At 38.7% G+C, this 15,955-nt stretch overlaps 2 protein-coding genes across 6 annotated transcripts in view; one reads left to right on the top strand and one right to left on the bottom strand.

Annotated features, from left to right (window-relative positions):
- Window positions 1-15,955, top strand: part of LOC129725494 (G-protein coupled receptor Mth2-like) — a 111,075-nt gene that overhangs the window by 39,091 nt on the left and 56,029 nt on the right. The window lies entirely within an intron of this gene.
- On the bottom strand, window positions 11,817-12,944 carry LOC129725496 (uncharacterized). The gene has a single exon (XM_055681423.1). The coding sequence runs from the start codon at window positions 12,900-12,902 to the stop codon at window positions 12,207-12,209; it is 696 nt and encodes a 231-aa protein (XP_055537398.1). The 5' UTR covers window positions 12,903-12,944; the 3' UTR covers window positions 11,817-12,206.

Genomic DNA, 15,955 nt, shown 5'->3' with positions numbered 1-15,955 from the left:
ATAAAGTTCACTGCCTTATTGGGAGAAGTCATCCAGATATCTAATGGTTGTATTGAGTGTTTATCAAAGAATTGCTTCCTCTTTTGAAAGAGTGTTTCACAGTCACATAATAAATGTTCCGAGGTTTCTTTATCTAGGTTACAAAAGCGACAGGCATCAATTTGCCATTTACCTATCTGTTTAAAGTTATGTTTACTTGGGCAGTGTCCCGATACAAGGCCACTGAAGGAACATACGTCTTTTTTTGAGATACTGAGCAATCGCTGGTTACTGTTTTTTTGGGGTGCAATAAATTTTTTCGATTGTCGAGCTTAATTATTGTTTTTCCAAATGTTTTCTATCATTGATTTTTCCCACTTCCTAAGTTTCCATTTTGAGGGCACATTCTGAGATCCCACAAAACGGTTCTGGCCCTATGAACAACTGCATTGATCCATTTCTCGCCAACAGATCAGCTTTTTCATTTCCTTCAATTATTGCCTGTATTTCTGCTTGAAATACTGTTGGCCACTCTCCCATAGGTATTGATAGATTGACTCCAGGACCTGCCACCCCAGCGCCAACCCTATTGTTAGGCCCACCTGATTCCCATTCAGTGCGACTTGGCTCAGTCACTTGGAATAGTCGTTCAAAGTTGTACTGCCTATCCATCCAGTCTTCCTGAGATAACATTGCATTGATTTTGAAACTTTCAAGTATACTGAGGTTTCCCCTAGGTATCCTTCAAGGAACTTTTTTGTTCTTTGTAGCCTCAGTGCGCTTTTTTCTGCTTCTAATTGTACAAATAGATGCAAGTAAGCTTAACATTGCTTCTAGTGCCTCTGAAGGAGTACTTTGAATTGCTCTCGTGATGGAAATTGTGGCAAGTCTTTGCAACTTTTCCAGCTTCTTTTGAGCATACCTGACATTTGTTGTTGGCCACCATACAAAGGACGTATATGTTATTCTGGGTCTAACGATAGCTGTATAGATCCAATAGATCGCCTTTGGCTTCAATCCCCATTTGTTACCAAAGGTTTTTTTACTGATCCATAAGGCACTTGTAGCCTTATTTATTATTTTTTCCATATGTAAGCTCCAGTTTAATTTGCTGTCTAGAGTTACTCCTAAGTAGTTGACTTCTTGAGAAAGTTCTAACTTCGTTCCATTAAGACATAAGTCAGGAATTTTGATTTTTTTTCCTGCGTGTAAATAGAATAACGTTAGTTTTCTTCGGCTTTATCGTAAGTTCCTCTTTTTTGCACCACATTGTAGTTAAATTTAGAGCATGTTGGAGTCTATCTCTGATTACATGCTCATATTTTCCACGAACTATAACTACTATATCCCTGTGATTCTAGTTGTGTCAACAGTTCATCAACCACTAATGACCACAACAGGGGTGAGAGAACTCCTCCCTGTGGGCATCCTTTTGCAGTCCTTACTGTGACTGTTGAGCCTCCATGATTGCAAGTTATTTCTCTTTTTTGTAACATTTCAAATATCCAGTCAACGATAGTTTTGTCGAAGTTACGTTTTATCATAACACCTTTCATTGAATTATAGGATGCATTATCAAAAGCGCCTTCGATGTCTAGAAATGCTGCTAGCATAATTTCTTTGACTTTGAATGTTTTTTCAATTTCTGTTACTGCATGAAGTGCTGTTACTGTGGATTTGTTATGCTGATAAGCAAATTGATATTTATTCAAAGATTTTGGCTTCAGATATTCTGACTTAGTCATCGATGAGTTTTTCCATCAATTTCAATATAAATGACGAAAGGCTAACTGGTCTAAACGATTTTGGACTCGTTTTGTCCTTTTTATATGCTTTCGAAATAAAGACAACACGAACACGCACTTTCGCTCACGACTGCTGAAGATTCTGGGAAGTGTACCCCCATCATTAGGTTCAAAGTTTATGTGACGGTGGAAGTGAAAGCTCCGCTGTTATATTTAAAAGTGCCTAAACCATTAGAATGATCTTGTGATAGAACTTTTTGTAACCTAGCAACCACTGGAGTACTTTCGATATATTCGCATGTGTGCCTCCAGTTTTGCGTTAAGATTTCTTTATTTCTTTATTGTACGTAGTAAGAGCTGATCTATATGCATCCCACTCTTTTCGTGCCTGCTTCCTTAGATTATCTGACTTCCGGTTCGTCTGAAGTCGTGTTCAGGTCTCTTCGCATCATTCCGATTCCAAAAGTACTCATATGAATGATATTTGGTCAATTTTGGATGTTTTCCAGAAACCAGAGTCACCATTTTGAATTTGAAAATCGCGTTTGAAGTTTATTTCAGGTGTCTGCGCATCATCCCGAACCCTGAAATACACATATTGGTATTCGGCCATTTTCGCCATTCAAGATGGCGTCTGGGATTGTTTTCAAGTCTTTTGGCATCATTCCGATTCCGAAATAACTCATATGGGGTGGTATTTGGTCAATTTTTACTGTTTACCGCAGACCGGAATCTTCGAATAAAAAATAGCATCTGAAGTTGTGTTTGGATCTCAGAGCATCAATTCGATTCCGGAAATACCCATATTGGGTGGTATTCAACCATTCATGGTTGTGTTTTCGGAAACCGGAAGTCGCTAATTAGGAATCTAAATGAATTTGTTTCTATGGCCTCTGAAACCCAAGTGTAATCCATTCCGGAAGGTCGATTTTCGAGGCATATCACCGAAACGCTCAAACCCCGGCCTGTGGAAGTAATTTTATGACCTTTGAACCAATAATTGTAAGATTCTGTTCAAATATTCATAAAGTTTCTAAGATTCGGAACATATCCCCAGCAAACCGGATTTCGGGAAATAAGAAAATTATTTCGGGGCACCGCTCTAAGGCAGCTAAAAAAAATCAATGCAAAACTATCAAAACAATTGTCACCTGTTTGCGTGTAGAACGTCAAATCACAGACTAACAGACGTAACACTGAACACTGGACCAGGAATGGAATCTAGCAAAACGTGTACAGAAGTTTTTTAAGTACTTAACCCTCTGATGCCCAAATTTTTTTTCGCTTGAAAAAGTTCTAGCCGCTCTGTTTTGTGATCCGTAACACATGTCTGATAACAAGAAAACTTCTGTTTTGAAAAAAAGTTTCTTATTTGGAAAAATATCAAGACCGCCTGAAGAAAAATATCAAGACTGGGCACTCGCGTAAAAAAAATCAAAGGAACATTATTTCAAAACGTAATTTTATTCGAGCTCATTTTATGTTAAAAAATAATATCGTTCTGCTAGATTCCATTCCTGGCTCAGTGTACACTGGAACCAAGCTGATCATGAAATACGCTAAACTGATTGAAGTGTTAAATACTAGCAGCAAATCCAGCAAGCAAATTGATTCGCACTGGTTGGCATACAAAAGTAAAGCGCACATTTTGGTTTATGAGAAAAAAACAAAGAACAGTCGTCGCCCTCCGCATCTTTTCGTATTCATTTAGAACGTTGTGTCATTCCAGTGTCTTAGTTTTCAAATTCATAAATTCGTTGAATTTTATTATGGAGCCTTCAACTTCAGCGGCACCACCCAATTCAATGTCTAGTAAGTTGTCAATTCATGGTGTTATACATGTATTTGAATGTCCTCTTTCAACCATAGAAACCGGATTAGGAAGATAACATATATATATATATATATAAAACAATGAAACATCGAAAATTACTAGAAGAAATGAAAATTGCAGCGAAAGACATTTTTCCTGCTGATAAGTATAATGAACTTCAAATTTTCTGGAAACAATTCAACACGAGATTTAAGCGATCACAGCGAAAGATGATGATGCTGTTGATGATTTTTTCAATTTGTAATTAGTTTGTATTACTTATGTTGTTGTAGTTTATTTAAAAAATATATATATATATTTAGGCAAAATTTGTTTAGTTCGAGGGGTCGTCAATAAATTACGTTTTTTTTTCAATGGGTAGGACGCCCGGTGGCACTACTTGTGGTCAAAGATTATATAATTCTATGAAAAAGGAAAAAAGTGACAAAAATATTAAAAATTGGATTTCGTGCTTTATGGACGGCCCCAAACAAAAAATGGATGCCAAATTCGTGTTCAGCGCCCCAAAATTATGTAAATACCAAGTTTTTGTCTCATTTATCGACACTTTTTTTGCTTGGCCAGCCTTTGTATGGAGTCGCCCCACTGTGCGCCGTGTGAATAATCGGGCCATAAATAAACCAATAGAGCCTTTATTTTTTTTTTTTTAAATTTGACTTTTTTGTTTTTTATTTCTTCATGATAAGATAACCATAAATGTTGCAAGGATGAGATAACCAAAACTGCTCATTTTTTGTAGTTTTTATGAAAAATAAAGTTTTCTATTTAATTTTTTTTTTCTTCACTTAACATTTATTTGACACGGCACAAATACAATTTAATGTTTAACGGCGCCAATTATATCTGATGACTTAAAAACTAAAGCAAATTTTTTATCCTCGCTGCCGAATACGAGCTGAAATTAAGTCTAACTTAAAACTAGCATGGAATTTCCAATCTGTGTTTTGTTGTTCAATGGTCGTCTGATAATCGTCGAATGGCATGTATGGATTCGTACTGCTGAGCCACGATGTCGTGAGTTGGGACAGAGGCTCGTAGTCCTTGGGTCCTGGTTCTATTGTGCGGGGTCTGGTTGCTGGTTTTGTGCTTAAGGTTCAAACGTGTTCTTGTCGTTTTGTTGGGTGTAGACGGAGGGGAACGGGACTAGACAGAGGCATGGATGAATTTAAGGAAAACGTATATAAGGGTCATGTAGAGTAGGTCACGGCTCGCCAAGACATCACGAACAGGAACAGCTGGCCGTCTACCTCCGGCCTGAAGGGAAGCTACAAGTTTAGACCTGGCGTCACGGTGTACAGGGCATGACCAAACAACGTGCTCTATGTCGTGATAACCTTCACCACAGGCACAGATACCGCTTTCTTCGAGCCCAATACGACGGAGATGCGCGTCAAATCTATAGTGGTTGGACATAAGCCGAGACATCACGCAAATGAAATCTCGACCTACATCCAACCCCTTGAACCACGGGTTCGTCGATACCTTGGGAATTATGGAATGTAACCACCTTTCCAGTTCCTCTTTAGTCCATGAATTTTGCCAACTGATGATCGTATTCTGACGTACAAATGCGAAAAATTCATTGTAAGCAATTGGTCTTTCATAAATATCGCCGTTTATTGCACCCACATTAGCCAAAGAGTCCGCTTTCTCATTGCCCGGTATCGAGCAGTGAGAAGGGACCCACGCTAAGGTAATCTGGAACGATTTTTCGGATAAAGCACTCAAATGTTCCCGTATTTTCCCCAGGAAATACGGAGAGTGCTTAACATCTTTCATCGATCGGAGAGCCTCAATAGAACTGAGACTGTCCGTAAAGATGAAATAATGGTCCGTTGGCATTTTTTCGATAATCCCTAGGGTGTACTGAATTGCAGCTAATTCTGCGACGTAAACAGAAGCAGGATTATCGAGCTTATAGGAGACGGCTAAATGATTATTGAAGATACCGAAGCCAGTGGACCCATCCAGAAGTGATCCGTCAGTGTAGAACATATTGTCGCAGTTGATGTTTCGATATTTATTGGAAAAAATTTTAGGGATCTGCTGCACGCGTAAATGATCCGGGATTCCACGAATTTCTTCTATCATGGATGTATCGAAGAACACAGTAGAATCAGAAGTATTTAATAAGTTGACACGATTTGGAATATTCGGAGAAGGGTTAATATTCTGAGACATGTGATTGAAATACAATGTCATAAAACGGGTTTGAGAATTGAGTTCGATTAAACTTTCAAAATTTTCAATCACAGAACGGTTCAAGACCTCACATTTAATAAGAATGCGAGAAGAGAGGCTCCAAAAGCGGTTTTTCAATGGTAGAACTCCAGCTAAGACCTCCAGACTCATCGTATGGGTCGACTGCATGCATCCTAAAGCGATACGCAAACAACGATATTGTATTCGCTCCAGTTTGATCAAATGTGTGTTTGCTGCGAAGCGGAAGCAGAAACACCCGTATTCAATTACAGACAATATCGTTGTTTGGTAAAGCCTTATAAGGTCTCCTGGGTGGGCTCCCCACCATTGTCCGGTTATTGTACGAAGAAAATTCACTCTTTGTTGACATTTTTTCATCAGATACCTAACGTGACAACCCCAGGTGCCTTTAGAGTCGAACCAGACACCAAGATATTTGTGTACCAAAACCTGAGAAATCGTTTTACCCATTAATTGTGTTTGAAGCTGAGCAGGTTCATGCTTCCTAGAAAAAACTACTATCTCAGTCTTCTCCGGAGAGAATTCGATACCTAGCTGTAAAGCCCAAGCAGACAAATTGTCCAAGGTATCTTGCAATGGTCCTTGCAAATCGGCAGCTTTGGCTCCTGTAACAGAGATTACACTGTCGTCTGCAAGTTGTCTTATCGTGCATGAATTTGCCAGACATTCGTCGATGTCATTTACATAAAAGTTGTAAAGAAGGGGGCTTAAACATGAGCCCTGGGGAAGACCCATGTAGCTAATGCGAAAAGTTGCCAAATCGCCATGCGTAAAATGCATGTGCTTTTCGGACAACAAATTGTGCAAAAAATTGTTTAAAATTGGAGAAAATCCTTGTCGGTGAAGTTTACCCGAAAGGATGTCAATAGAAACGGAATCAAAAGCCCCCTTAATGTCCAAGAACGCAGACGCCATTTGTTCTTTGCGAGCATACGCCAACTGAATATCTGTTGAAAGCAACGCAAGACAATTCGTCCCTTTGGCACGGCGGAAGCCAAATTGAGTATCTGATAGTAGACCATTTGATTCGACCCAATGGTCTAAACGACGGAGTATCATTTTTGAAGTGGGACTACGTCTTTGTTTACTATACTGGGATGCATTCTGTAAAATTGGAAATGAAACTAGCAAATGTTGCGTCAGATTTCAAACGTTAATAACAGCATAACCACATGATGGATAACAATAACCAATATGTTGTTGGATAGATAAAATGTATAACAATTTTGAAATATGCTAGGTGTCACTTTAATTTCATTGCTAAGCGGTAAAATTGATAAAAAGTTTCAATGACAAATTTACGCGAGTAATGAACCAATTACATGCGAGCATTCCTAGCACAGACGACGTGAATGGACACCAACCATTCCCAATGGTATTCACTGTATCAATATCGAAAAAAATTGACAGAGTCTCCCCGTCCCAATAGGTCAATTTATTTTTGCTCCTATGAGCTTAGACTAATATGATGTCTCGAAGGTAAAAGTTTTCCGAAAAGTTTGAAACAACACCCATCCTTGAACAATTTCTAAACCTGCGTGTTAGGTTCTGAAGAACCTAATAAAAACTGATGTCTTGAAAGAAAACATGCCGGTAAAAGCAACAGTACCAGTAGAGTAAAGAACCGCAGGTCTCTCGTCGTCTATGATTGCAGCGGTGCTCTTCTATTCGTACATTTAAATTATCTTCGATATTCACTAAATAATCGAGACCGGATAGTATCAAAAGAGTAAATTCCTAAAGATATACATTTATAGAAGCGTAAGAGCCAGCGAATGCTTGTGAATTTTTTGTTTATTTACTAAGATTCATTCAGAATCTACTTTTACATTTTAAAATTGTTAGATGATATATTATTATTCTAAGCTTTACCATAACAAACGTATATCAGCTGTCTTCGTCATACAGCGAATATAGTTGTAGGCAAATGAAAAGGATTGTCAAGCAAAAAACAAAAATGGAATTGTTGATTGCTAAGATTTTTGCTGGAGCTTATTAAAAATTTTGTTTAAAATATCTTTTTATGTTTGCCAATTAATGAACCTTTGTGAGGGCTTCCTTATTATTTTCAAAGTAAGATCTATATTATAGATTTGATTTAATCAGAGTTAAATAAGTAATATTGGATTTGGTTTTTGAGAATATAGAGTTAATTTTGACTGCGTGCGTCAAATTACGAGAAATTCTTGGTGCTTCTTCAACAAGCACGATATGCTTGTGCCTTGTCAAATACATGTTGTATGCACACACAAAAAATACTACAGGCATAATATTGCCAAATATAAACGATATTTTTCGAGTGTTGTTGAATATATTTCAAAAATTGATTTCCAGAGGAGGCTGAAAATACAAATACGTACAGTCGCTGAGCAAACACATTGATTCTGTCTGCAGACTCTGTATATTTTTTAACAAAAAATCCCCTAATTACAGTATTTAGTCCCACGTCACTATTTCATACAACCCTAGGGCTGTATACCTTGTAGTATTTCCATCAATTTCCGGATACAGGATAGCATTGCAATCGGCCTATAAGAGTTGTGATCAGAAGCTGGTTTCCCTGGTTTTTTGATGGCGATCACCTTCACTTGCCTCTAATCCAGCGGTACAATGTTTTGCTCCAGGAACTTATTGAACAAGTTCAACAAGCGCCTCTTGGCATTGCCGGGTAGATTCTTCAACAAGTTGAATTTGATTCTATCTAACCCAGGCGCGTTATTGTTACAGGACAGGAGGGCAACTGAAAATTCTGCCTTCGTAAAAGGTGATTCTATCGCGTCGTGGCCCGGAGACGCATCGCGAACAATGTTTTGCTCAGAAACAGAGTCCGGACATACTTTCCAGGCAAAATCAAATATCCACCGACTTGAAGACTCCTCGCTTTCGTTGACCGTTACGCGATTCCACATTCTTCGGGCTGTGTTCCAAAGAGTGCTCATCGATGTCTCCCTCGACGTCTCGTTCACGAACCGACGCCAATATCCGCGTTTCTTTGCTTTAGCCAAGCTTTTAAGCTTGGTATCAAGCTCCGAGTACCGTAAATAGTCGCCAGGTATACCTCCCTTCTGGAAGGCCAAAAACGCGTCGGATCTTTGCGTGTAGACATCGGAGCACTCTTGGTCCCACCACGGAGTGGGAGGCCGTTCTTTGATCGTTACGCCGGGATATTTTTTCGTTTGGGCTTGCATCGCGGCGTCGAGAATCAAGCCCGCGAGGAGGTTGTGTTCTTCAAGTGGTGGATGATGTTGAATCGACTCGACCGCTTTTGAAATCATTTCCTCGTATAACTTCCAATCGATATTCCGTGTGAGGTCATACGGAATGTCAATTGGTCGCATGCGAGTTGACCCGTTAGTAATTGATATAAGAATAGGCAAATGGTCGCTACCGTGAGGATCGAGGATTACCTTCCATGTGCAATCCAACCGTAGCGACGTCGAACATAAGGATAGATCCAAAGCGCTTGGGCGCGCTGGAGGTTTCGGGATACGTGTCATTTCACCGTTGTTTAAAATAGTCATGTCGAAGTCATCGCAAAGGTTATAGATTAAAGAGAAGCGGTTATCATTGTCAGGGGAACCCCAAGCCACACCATGAGAGTTGAAGTCTCCCAAAATCAAACGTGGCGAGGGAAGAAGTTCTATTAAATCAAAGAGCAGCCGTTGCCCAACCTGTGCTCTGGGAGGAATATATATTGAGGCAATACAAAGCTCTTTACCTTGTATTGTCATTTGACATGCGACAACTTCGATGCCCGCAATCGAGGGGAGGTTAATACGATAGAAAGAATAGCACTTTTTAATCCCTAGAAGTACTCCTCCATATGGGGTGTCTCGATCAAGGCGAATAATATTAAAATCCTGGAAGTTAAGATTAGTATTCGAAGTAAGCCAAGTTTCGCAAAGGGAAAATGCATCGCATTTGTTATTATTTATCAAAACTTTGAACGAATCGATTTTTGGTAAAATACTTCTGCAATTCCACTGTAAAACAGAGAGAGAATCCTTCAAATTAGCAGTTGAATTAGCCATCGAAGGATACGATCGCTGCAAGGAGGGGCCATTGGGCAGTCAACTGCTTCAAAAATGATCTAACTGTTGGGTGGAGCGCTGTAAGAAAGTTTTTAATTGGATCAGGTATATTGAAATTTTCGAAAATCCAGTCCACAATATTAGAAAAATTTACCAATCCAGCATTTGTTTTGTCAACTGGATGTGCAAAAGGAGCAACTGGGGTTTTAAATGTTCCTGGAAGTGCTGGGAGCTCCTTCTGAGACTTTAAATTGCCAAGCCCAGGAGGGGTTTGCTTCGGTTTTTCCGTAGCACCTTTAGTTTTGGTTGTACTGTTCTTTCCACTTTGAGAAATCTTAGGACCTTTTCTGGGTAGCTTAGGGGAGGAAAGATTTTTCCTCTTTCTAGACTCCCCAAGATTGGCAAAAGAAGTTCCCTCTAGTGGTTCGTCAGAGTCGGTTTCATCCGAAGACAACAGATCAAAGGGGTTTGCTGTTATGGTAGAAGTGGTCGTGGTCTTCTTGAGCATATCAGCGTAAGAACGCTTTGAACGCTCTTTGAGAGACCGTTTCAATTTATCCTTGCGCTGCATGTACACCGTGCATGTGGAGAGCTCATGCTGATTCTCCCCGCAGTGGATACATTTTTCAGCATTCGCACTACAGGAATCGTCGGCATGGTTCTCTCCACACTTACCGCACCGTGCCTTATTGCAACAGTAGGCGGCTGTGTGACCTAACTGCTTGCAATTGGTGCAGTTCATTAAACGGGGACAAATAAGTGCACAGGAAGACGAACCCGGTGGATCAAGACGTGGCTCGGCAATGCAGACCCGGCGAACGTGACACGAAACGAGTCTGACGGAGTGTATACTTTTTTGTCGCCGACGAGCGACACAGATCGCAGTTGTTTAACCTCTAATACCTTAACCTCAGGAAGGCTGCTGTTTTTAAAACAGCCTACAGCATCCTTCAAGAGGCACTCGACGGACAAACTCGGATCGGTCACGACGCCATCGATCTCCACGTCTCAGGCCGGTATGTATACGCGATACTCCCGAGTAAAGAGCTCGAAACAAGCTATATCGTTGGCCTGTTTCAGGTCATTGACCACAACACGGAGCTTGTTTGGTCTGACCTTGATTATTTCAGTCACGGCCTTGAAGCGTGACGTCAGGTCATTCGAAATTTGTAATATGTTCAGGGATTTCGACTTAGGTCCTGCTTTTGGCCGGTTTCGTCAAGGTAGAGCCTGGCACGAGGGGGAACTGAAGAGTGAACAGCGGGGGAAGGAGCAGGAGGGACAGGGTCAGGAGGGTTCGGTGTCGGAGGATCGACTTCCATTGTGTTAAGGCTAGCGCCCTAACACCGACAAGAAACACGTACCTTTTCTTGATTTCGAGCGATGCTCCAGTTGTCTTCGACAATGTGGTGTGTGGTGGTTGGGTGCAGCAGCCGGAAGCCGGCAGCTGTGCGGATTTACACTTTCTTCTTTGTTTGTAGCTCTGGTTGTCTTCAACACAGCTAAACACCGAAACGATCGGTTCAGCAGCGGCGGTTCAGCTACGCAGCAACGAAGCAAACAATAGCGGATTACCCTCAAAGCGGAATTATTTTGCACTGCACAGCACTCGTTAGACCGGGACCGGGCAAGCGATGCCTTTTGTTCGATTACTTTTTGCGAATATATCGAGACGACCGATAAACACAACCGATGCGCTTAGTTGTTCGACTCGGAATGATCTATTTAATTTTGTTCAAAATAATTTTTTTTCATGGTGTTTTTTTTTGGGAAAGACAAAACTATTATATACAACTTTGCCCAAGACGTCACTCCGATCAAACAAACCGTTCTTGCTTGAAAATAATTGTAATCATCAATATTTAAATCACGATCCAAAACGAAAAATTAACTACTAAAATTGGAACATTTTTGAAGAAATTGCTTTTATGTTTCAAATGTTGCTCAAGAATATATTTGCTTTATTTTTCACTAGCTTAGAACAATAATACAAAAGTCCGTCTTTAAATTGTGATTATTTTCGCATAATTATTTTTCTTTATCTCTTTTGAACTCATTGGAATGACATTGACGTAGTGACATAAAGGTGCTTTTTGGTTGGGACATGACCCAAATGAACACTCATCCTTGAGCACCCAATTGGTGAAGCACATAACAAGTAAATCCCCATTATAGTAAGCTACTGTTCTGTATTTCAAGTATCAGATGCTAAGCCCTTGAACAAGAGAGTATTATTCATTGCAAAGTTTTTGAATCTTTCAATTTTCCCCCTGCTGTTTCAAGTGCACGAAATGTGATATTGAGTCATGAATATAAAGTAGTAGTTAACGACAATATTTACTGACTATTGGTATGAGCTTTAAAACTAATCCTATAATGATTCTAAATGTTAAATCAGAGATATTGTTTTAGTTTAGTGTAACTATGGGCGTAACCTCTCGCCCCTTTAAGCGTAATTCCAAGTCCCAGACTTTTGCCCAGGTGCTTAACGTCGGCTTCGAATCCACTCTTAGCATCGGATTTATAACTAACGATTCGACGAGTGCCGTCCGGTTCTATCAGTGAGTATTCCCCCTTCACCAGATCACCATCCCGACTCTCCCATTGACTTTTGTAGTCACCAGTATGAAAATCTTTGATAATATATTCATATTTGTATTTAGGAAATTTCCGGTATTTAAGTCCCTCTTCTCCATCCTGGGAGTTTTCCTGCGAACGATCCCCGGTGTTTTCTTCTTGTTGGTTACTATTTTCTTGCTGGCTACCTTCAATTTCTCCTTGTGGAATACGATCTCCGAATGCTTGCTCTGTTTGTTGATTCCCTGATTCATTTTGTGTTTCATTATTTTCTATATTTTGTTCCGTTTCTGTTTCGGTTCCTCCTGTGACCATGATAGCCTCTGCTGTCTTTTCTCCATCAGCGCTGGTGAGCTCGTTTTTCTGCTCACCTTCTGAATTATTACTATCTTCATTCTGTATACTATTACTACTTTTTTGCGTAATATGTTTCACTCTTGTGTAATATCCGCTTTGTCGCAATGCTAAACAGCTTCCAAGCAGCACAAAAAACAATAAACACTGTTTAAACATTATTTTTGGTTTTGATATTGATCGATAACTTGCCAGTTTGACTTACACTTCGAAACTGATTTTCTTTCATCAACCAGTTACTTTATTTATATGTGGTTGAATTGAAAGCAACTTCATATGTTACCGATAATGATGCACATTTTTCGTTAGTAAATGCAACTAACAGTAAAGAAAGAACCACGCATGATTCGGCCTGTTCTCCGTTAATGACTACGAGCCAGTTCATGTGCGTAAGTTCTGTTGGAATTTTTCGGCTTGAAGAAAAGCAGACACCGGGCGGCAACTCTCTGCAGTTGCATTCCGCGATGCACAAGACCAAACTAACCCAGCTGAGGTGGGTTAAAAGGGCCGCAAGCTCGATCGGCATGTCAATCTACTTTGTTCGATAAATTTCACTGAGCAGATATACCGTTGTTAACACTATGTTAACAGTGTTGTTGTAGCTGAAGCGGAACCACAGCACCGATTGGAATCGATACCGCCGGCGGAGGTGCGTCGGCTGCGGTATGCGAAAAATCTATCAATCTTATTGGATTATTGGGCCAACTATACTATGCTGCCGATGTTGATTCTTGTGTAATTCGATGCTAAGTTGCTATAATTGATCAATATATCCGAAATTGTAATCAATTTCGTATTTTTTGTTGATCGATTGTTGTTCGCTATCAATCAAACTTTGCTCATGGAACAGTAAAACGTGTGATGTAAAAAGATACGTGAATTTTTATTATGAATATTAATTTCGATTGACTTTGATTTGATTTGTTTTGATTTAATTCAATTTCAAACATCAAAAAATTTCACTACAGACAAAATCAACAACTATCAATACCCCGTTAATCATCTTTGTAGAAGTTATATAAAATTGGTTGTTGATTGTTGCAAAGTAGTAAATGCAACTCTCAATGTAACATTCCAAGATTCTAATAATTTGCCTCCGCCGCTTTTAACGACTTTAGTGTCAGTCACGAACTCACGAATGCATATATTAAGGTGAATGGAAATTTTACTTTATCTACGCTCGTTAGGTGTAATTATTTCTTGAATTAAAAATTGATCGTGCTAAGTATTTATATATGCACCTCTCGTAAAGTGGTTTAGAATAATTTTCCTGATTTCAAAATAAAATCTCGCTAAACCAGAAAGAAGTTTAGAAAATGATAGCTCACAAAACCCTTTCTGTGGTAGTACTACATTAAATATTACCCTCCCATCTGGTCGTGAGGTAGGATTCTGGCTTAATACCATAGTAGGTTAGTGTCAGTAGGATTGTAGCTAGGGTGGTTTACCGGTAAAACAAAAACCGGTAAACCGATATTTTTTTCAATGCCGAAATACCGGTATTAGCGAGGCGAAAAAACCGGTATTTTCGGTATTTTTCTTTAAATTGAAAAAAAAAACTTGTCACAATATTCATGAATCATTGTTAGGCTAATGAATGCTACTCACTTAGGCAGGCTTTACAAATCACATGACGATGTATATGTATGATTAATACATTTATACAAAAGCAACATTAAATAGTAATTTACCCTTAACTATTTATCAATTTTTGTTATCTTTTTGTTTGTTCTGCTCGGATTCAGACGATGTGTTTGTTTGTATCGATAATATGTCAAAAAACTTTATATCAATAAAGCAAAACATTTTTTTTAAGTAGAACAGCTAATCTTTTTACACTCTTATACTCACAGTGGCAACGCGTGGGTTTTGAACCTGCCAGTTTACCTACAAATTATGAAAATCATCGTTTGAGGCAGTAATCACAATCATGTCAGCGAAAATTCATTATTCATTTGTGCAACTTGAAAGTAAAACTTAAAAAAATAATAAATAAATATAAATTCCGATTAGGAATTCATTTTTTGTTGATATAAAGTGTTTACAGGATGAAATAATCAACCAATAAAGAATTTCATCCTAAAAATTACTGCTCCTTGAAAAAGTGAAATTTGAGTAGTTCAAACCTTCGTCACCCGTACCGCAGCGGTCTTTTATTAGCAACTAACTGAATGTACCCGGCCTCACTCGTGTAAAAGTTTCTGCTTTTTCCATAATTTTCTATATTTTTATATATGTTTTACCAACCTCTCATTTCAAACATTTATTTCTATTTCAGTTACAAACTTGTTCATATGCCACATTTTTCGATTCTCCATCAAGAGCTAAAGTTAATAAAATAATTATAATAATAAATAATTTGAATGAACTGTTTAAAGAGGATCGAACAGAATGAAGAAGTATTTATATCCTTCATTCATTCGGATTCGTAAAAAGTAAAATTCTGGTCTGATCGTGATTTCTTTTTTTTTTACTTCATTCATATACTCTTCTCAACAGTTTCAAATATTGTTTTTTACGAATTTTAAAGTTATTCACTACTTGAAACTAAGTTTTGCGATGTGAAAAAAAAAATTAAGTATAAATCTATGTTTTTTGTTATAACATTAGTTTCTAAATTATGTTCCTCGCAATCATATCACTAGATTCATTCATTGGAGTTCTTCAAACACTGTTATCCAGTGTTGTATCTGGATCGTATACCACAAGAGATCAAAACAATGGTCGCAGATTTCTTAATCTTACAAAAAAATCTGGATCGTAATGAAGCATAGGTACTCATAAATGCATAAACATAAGCATGCAGCGACACGTCCATACATAGATGCAACCTGAAACGCTTAGCAAAAAATAAATTACGAATCCAAATTTTATTCTTCGGCAGTGGCTTACTTGGACAGGTTTTTGCATAAGACTGCGGCAGAAATCCGGCCGAAGACAACTAATACCGGAGACGTTTGACACCCTATATCATTAATTATTTTTTAGTTTCATTTTAAATACCTAGTACAGAGAGAATGACATGCGTTTTTTTTTCGCGGACAATCATCATTAATTCCCCGAACTATGATTTTAAGAATTTTGTAGTTGAAAAAGTAGGTTTGAAGACCACGAGTCACCTCTGGTTTGTATTAATCCGAAAAAAATAAAAATACCGGTTTTTTACCGGTTTTACCGGTTTTTATTTTTGTGAATACCGAATTACCGGTTTT

This window comes from Wyeomyia smithii, chromosome 2 (assembly GCF_029784165.1).
Source record: "Wyeomyia smithii strain HCP4-BCI-WySm-NY-G18 chromosome 2, ASM2978416v1, whole genome shotgun sequence".
NCBI lineage: Eukaryota > Metazoa > Arthropoda > Insecta > Diptera > Culicidae > Wyeomyia > Wyeomyia smithii.
Note: the sequence above shows the minus strand (reverse complement) of the source record. Positions and strands in the feature narration are given on the sequence as shown.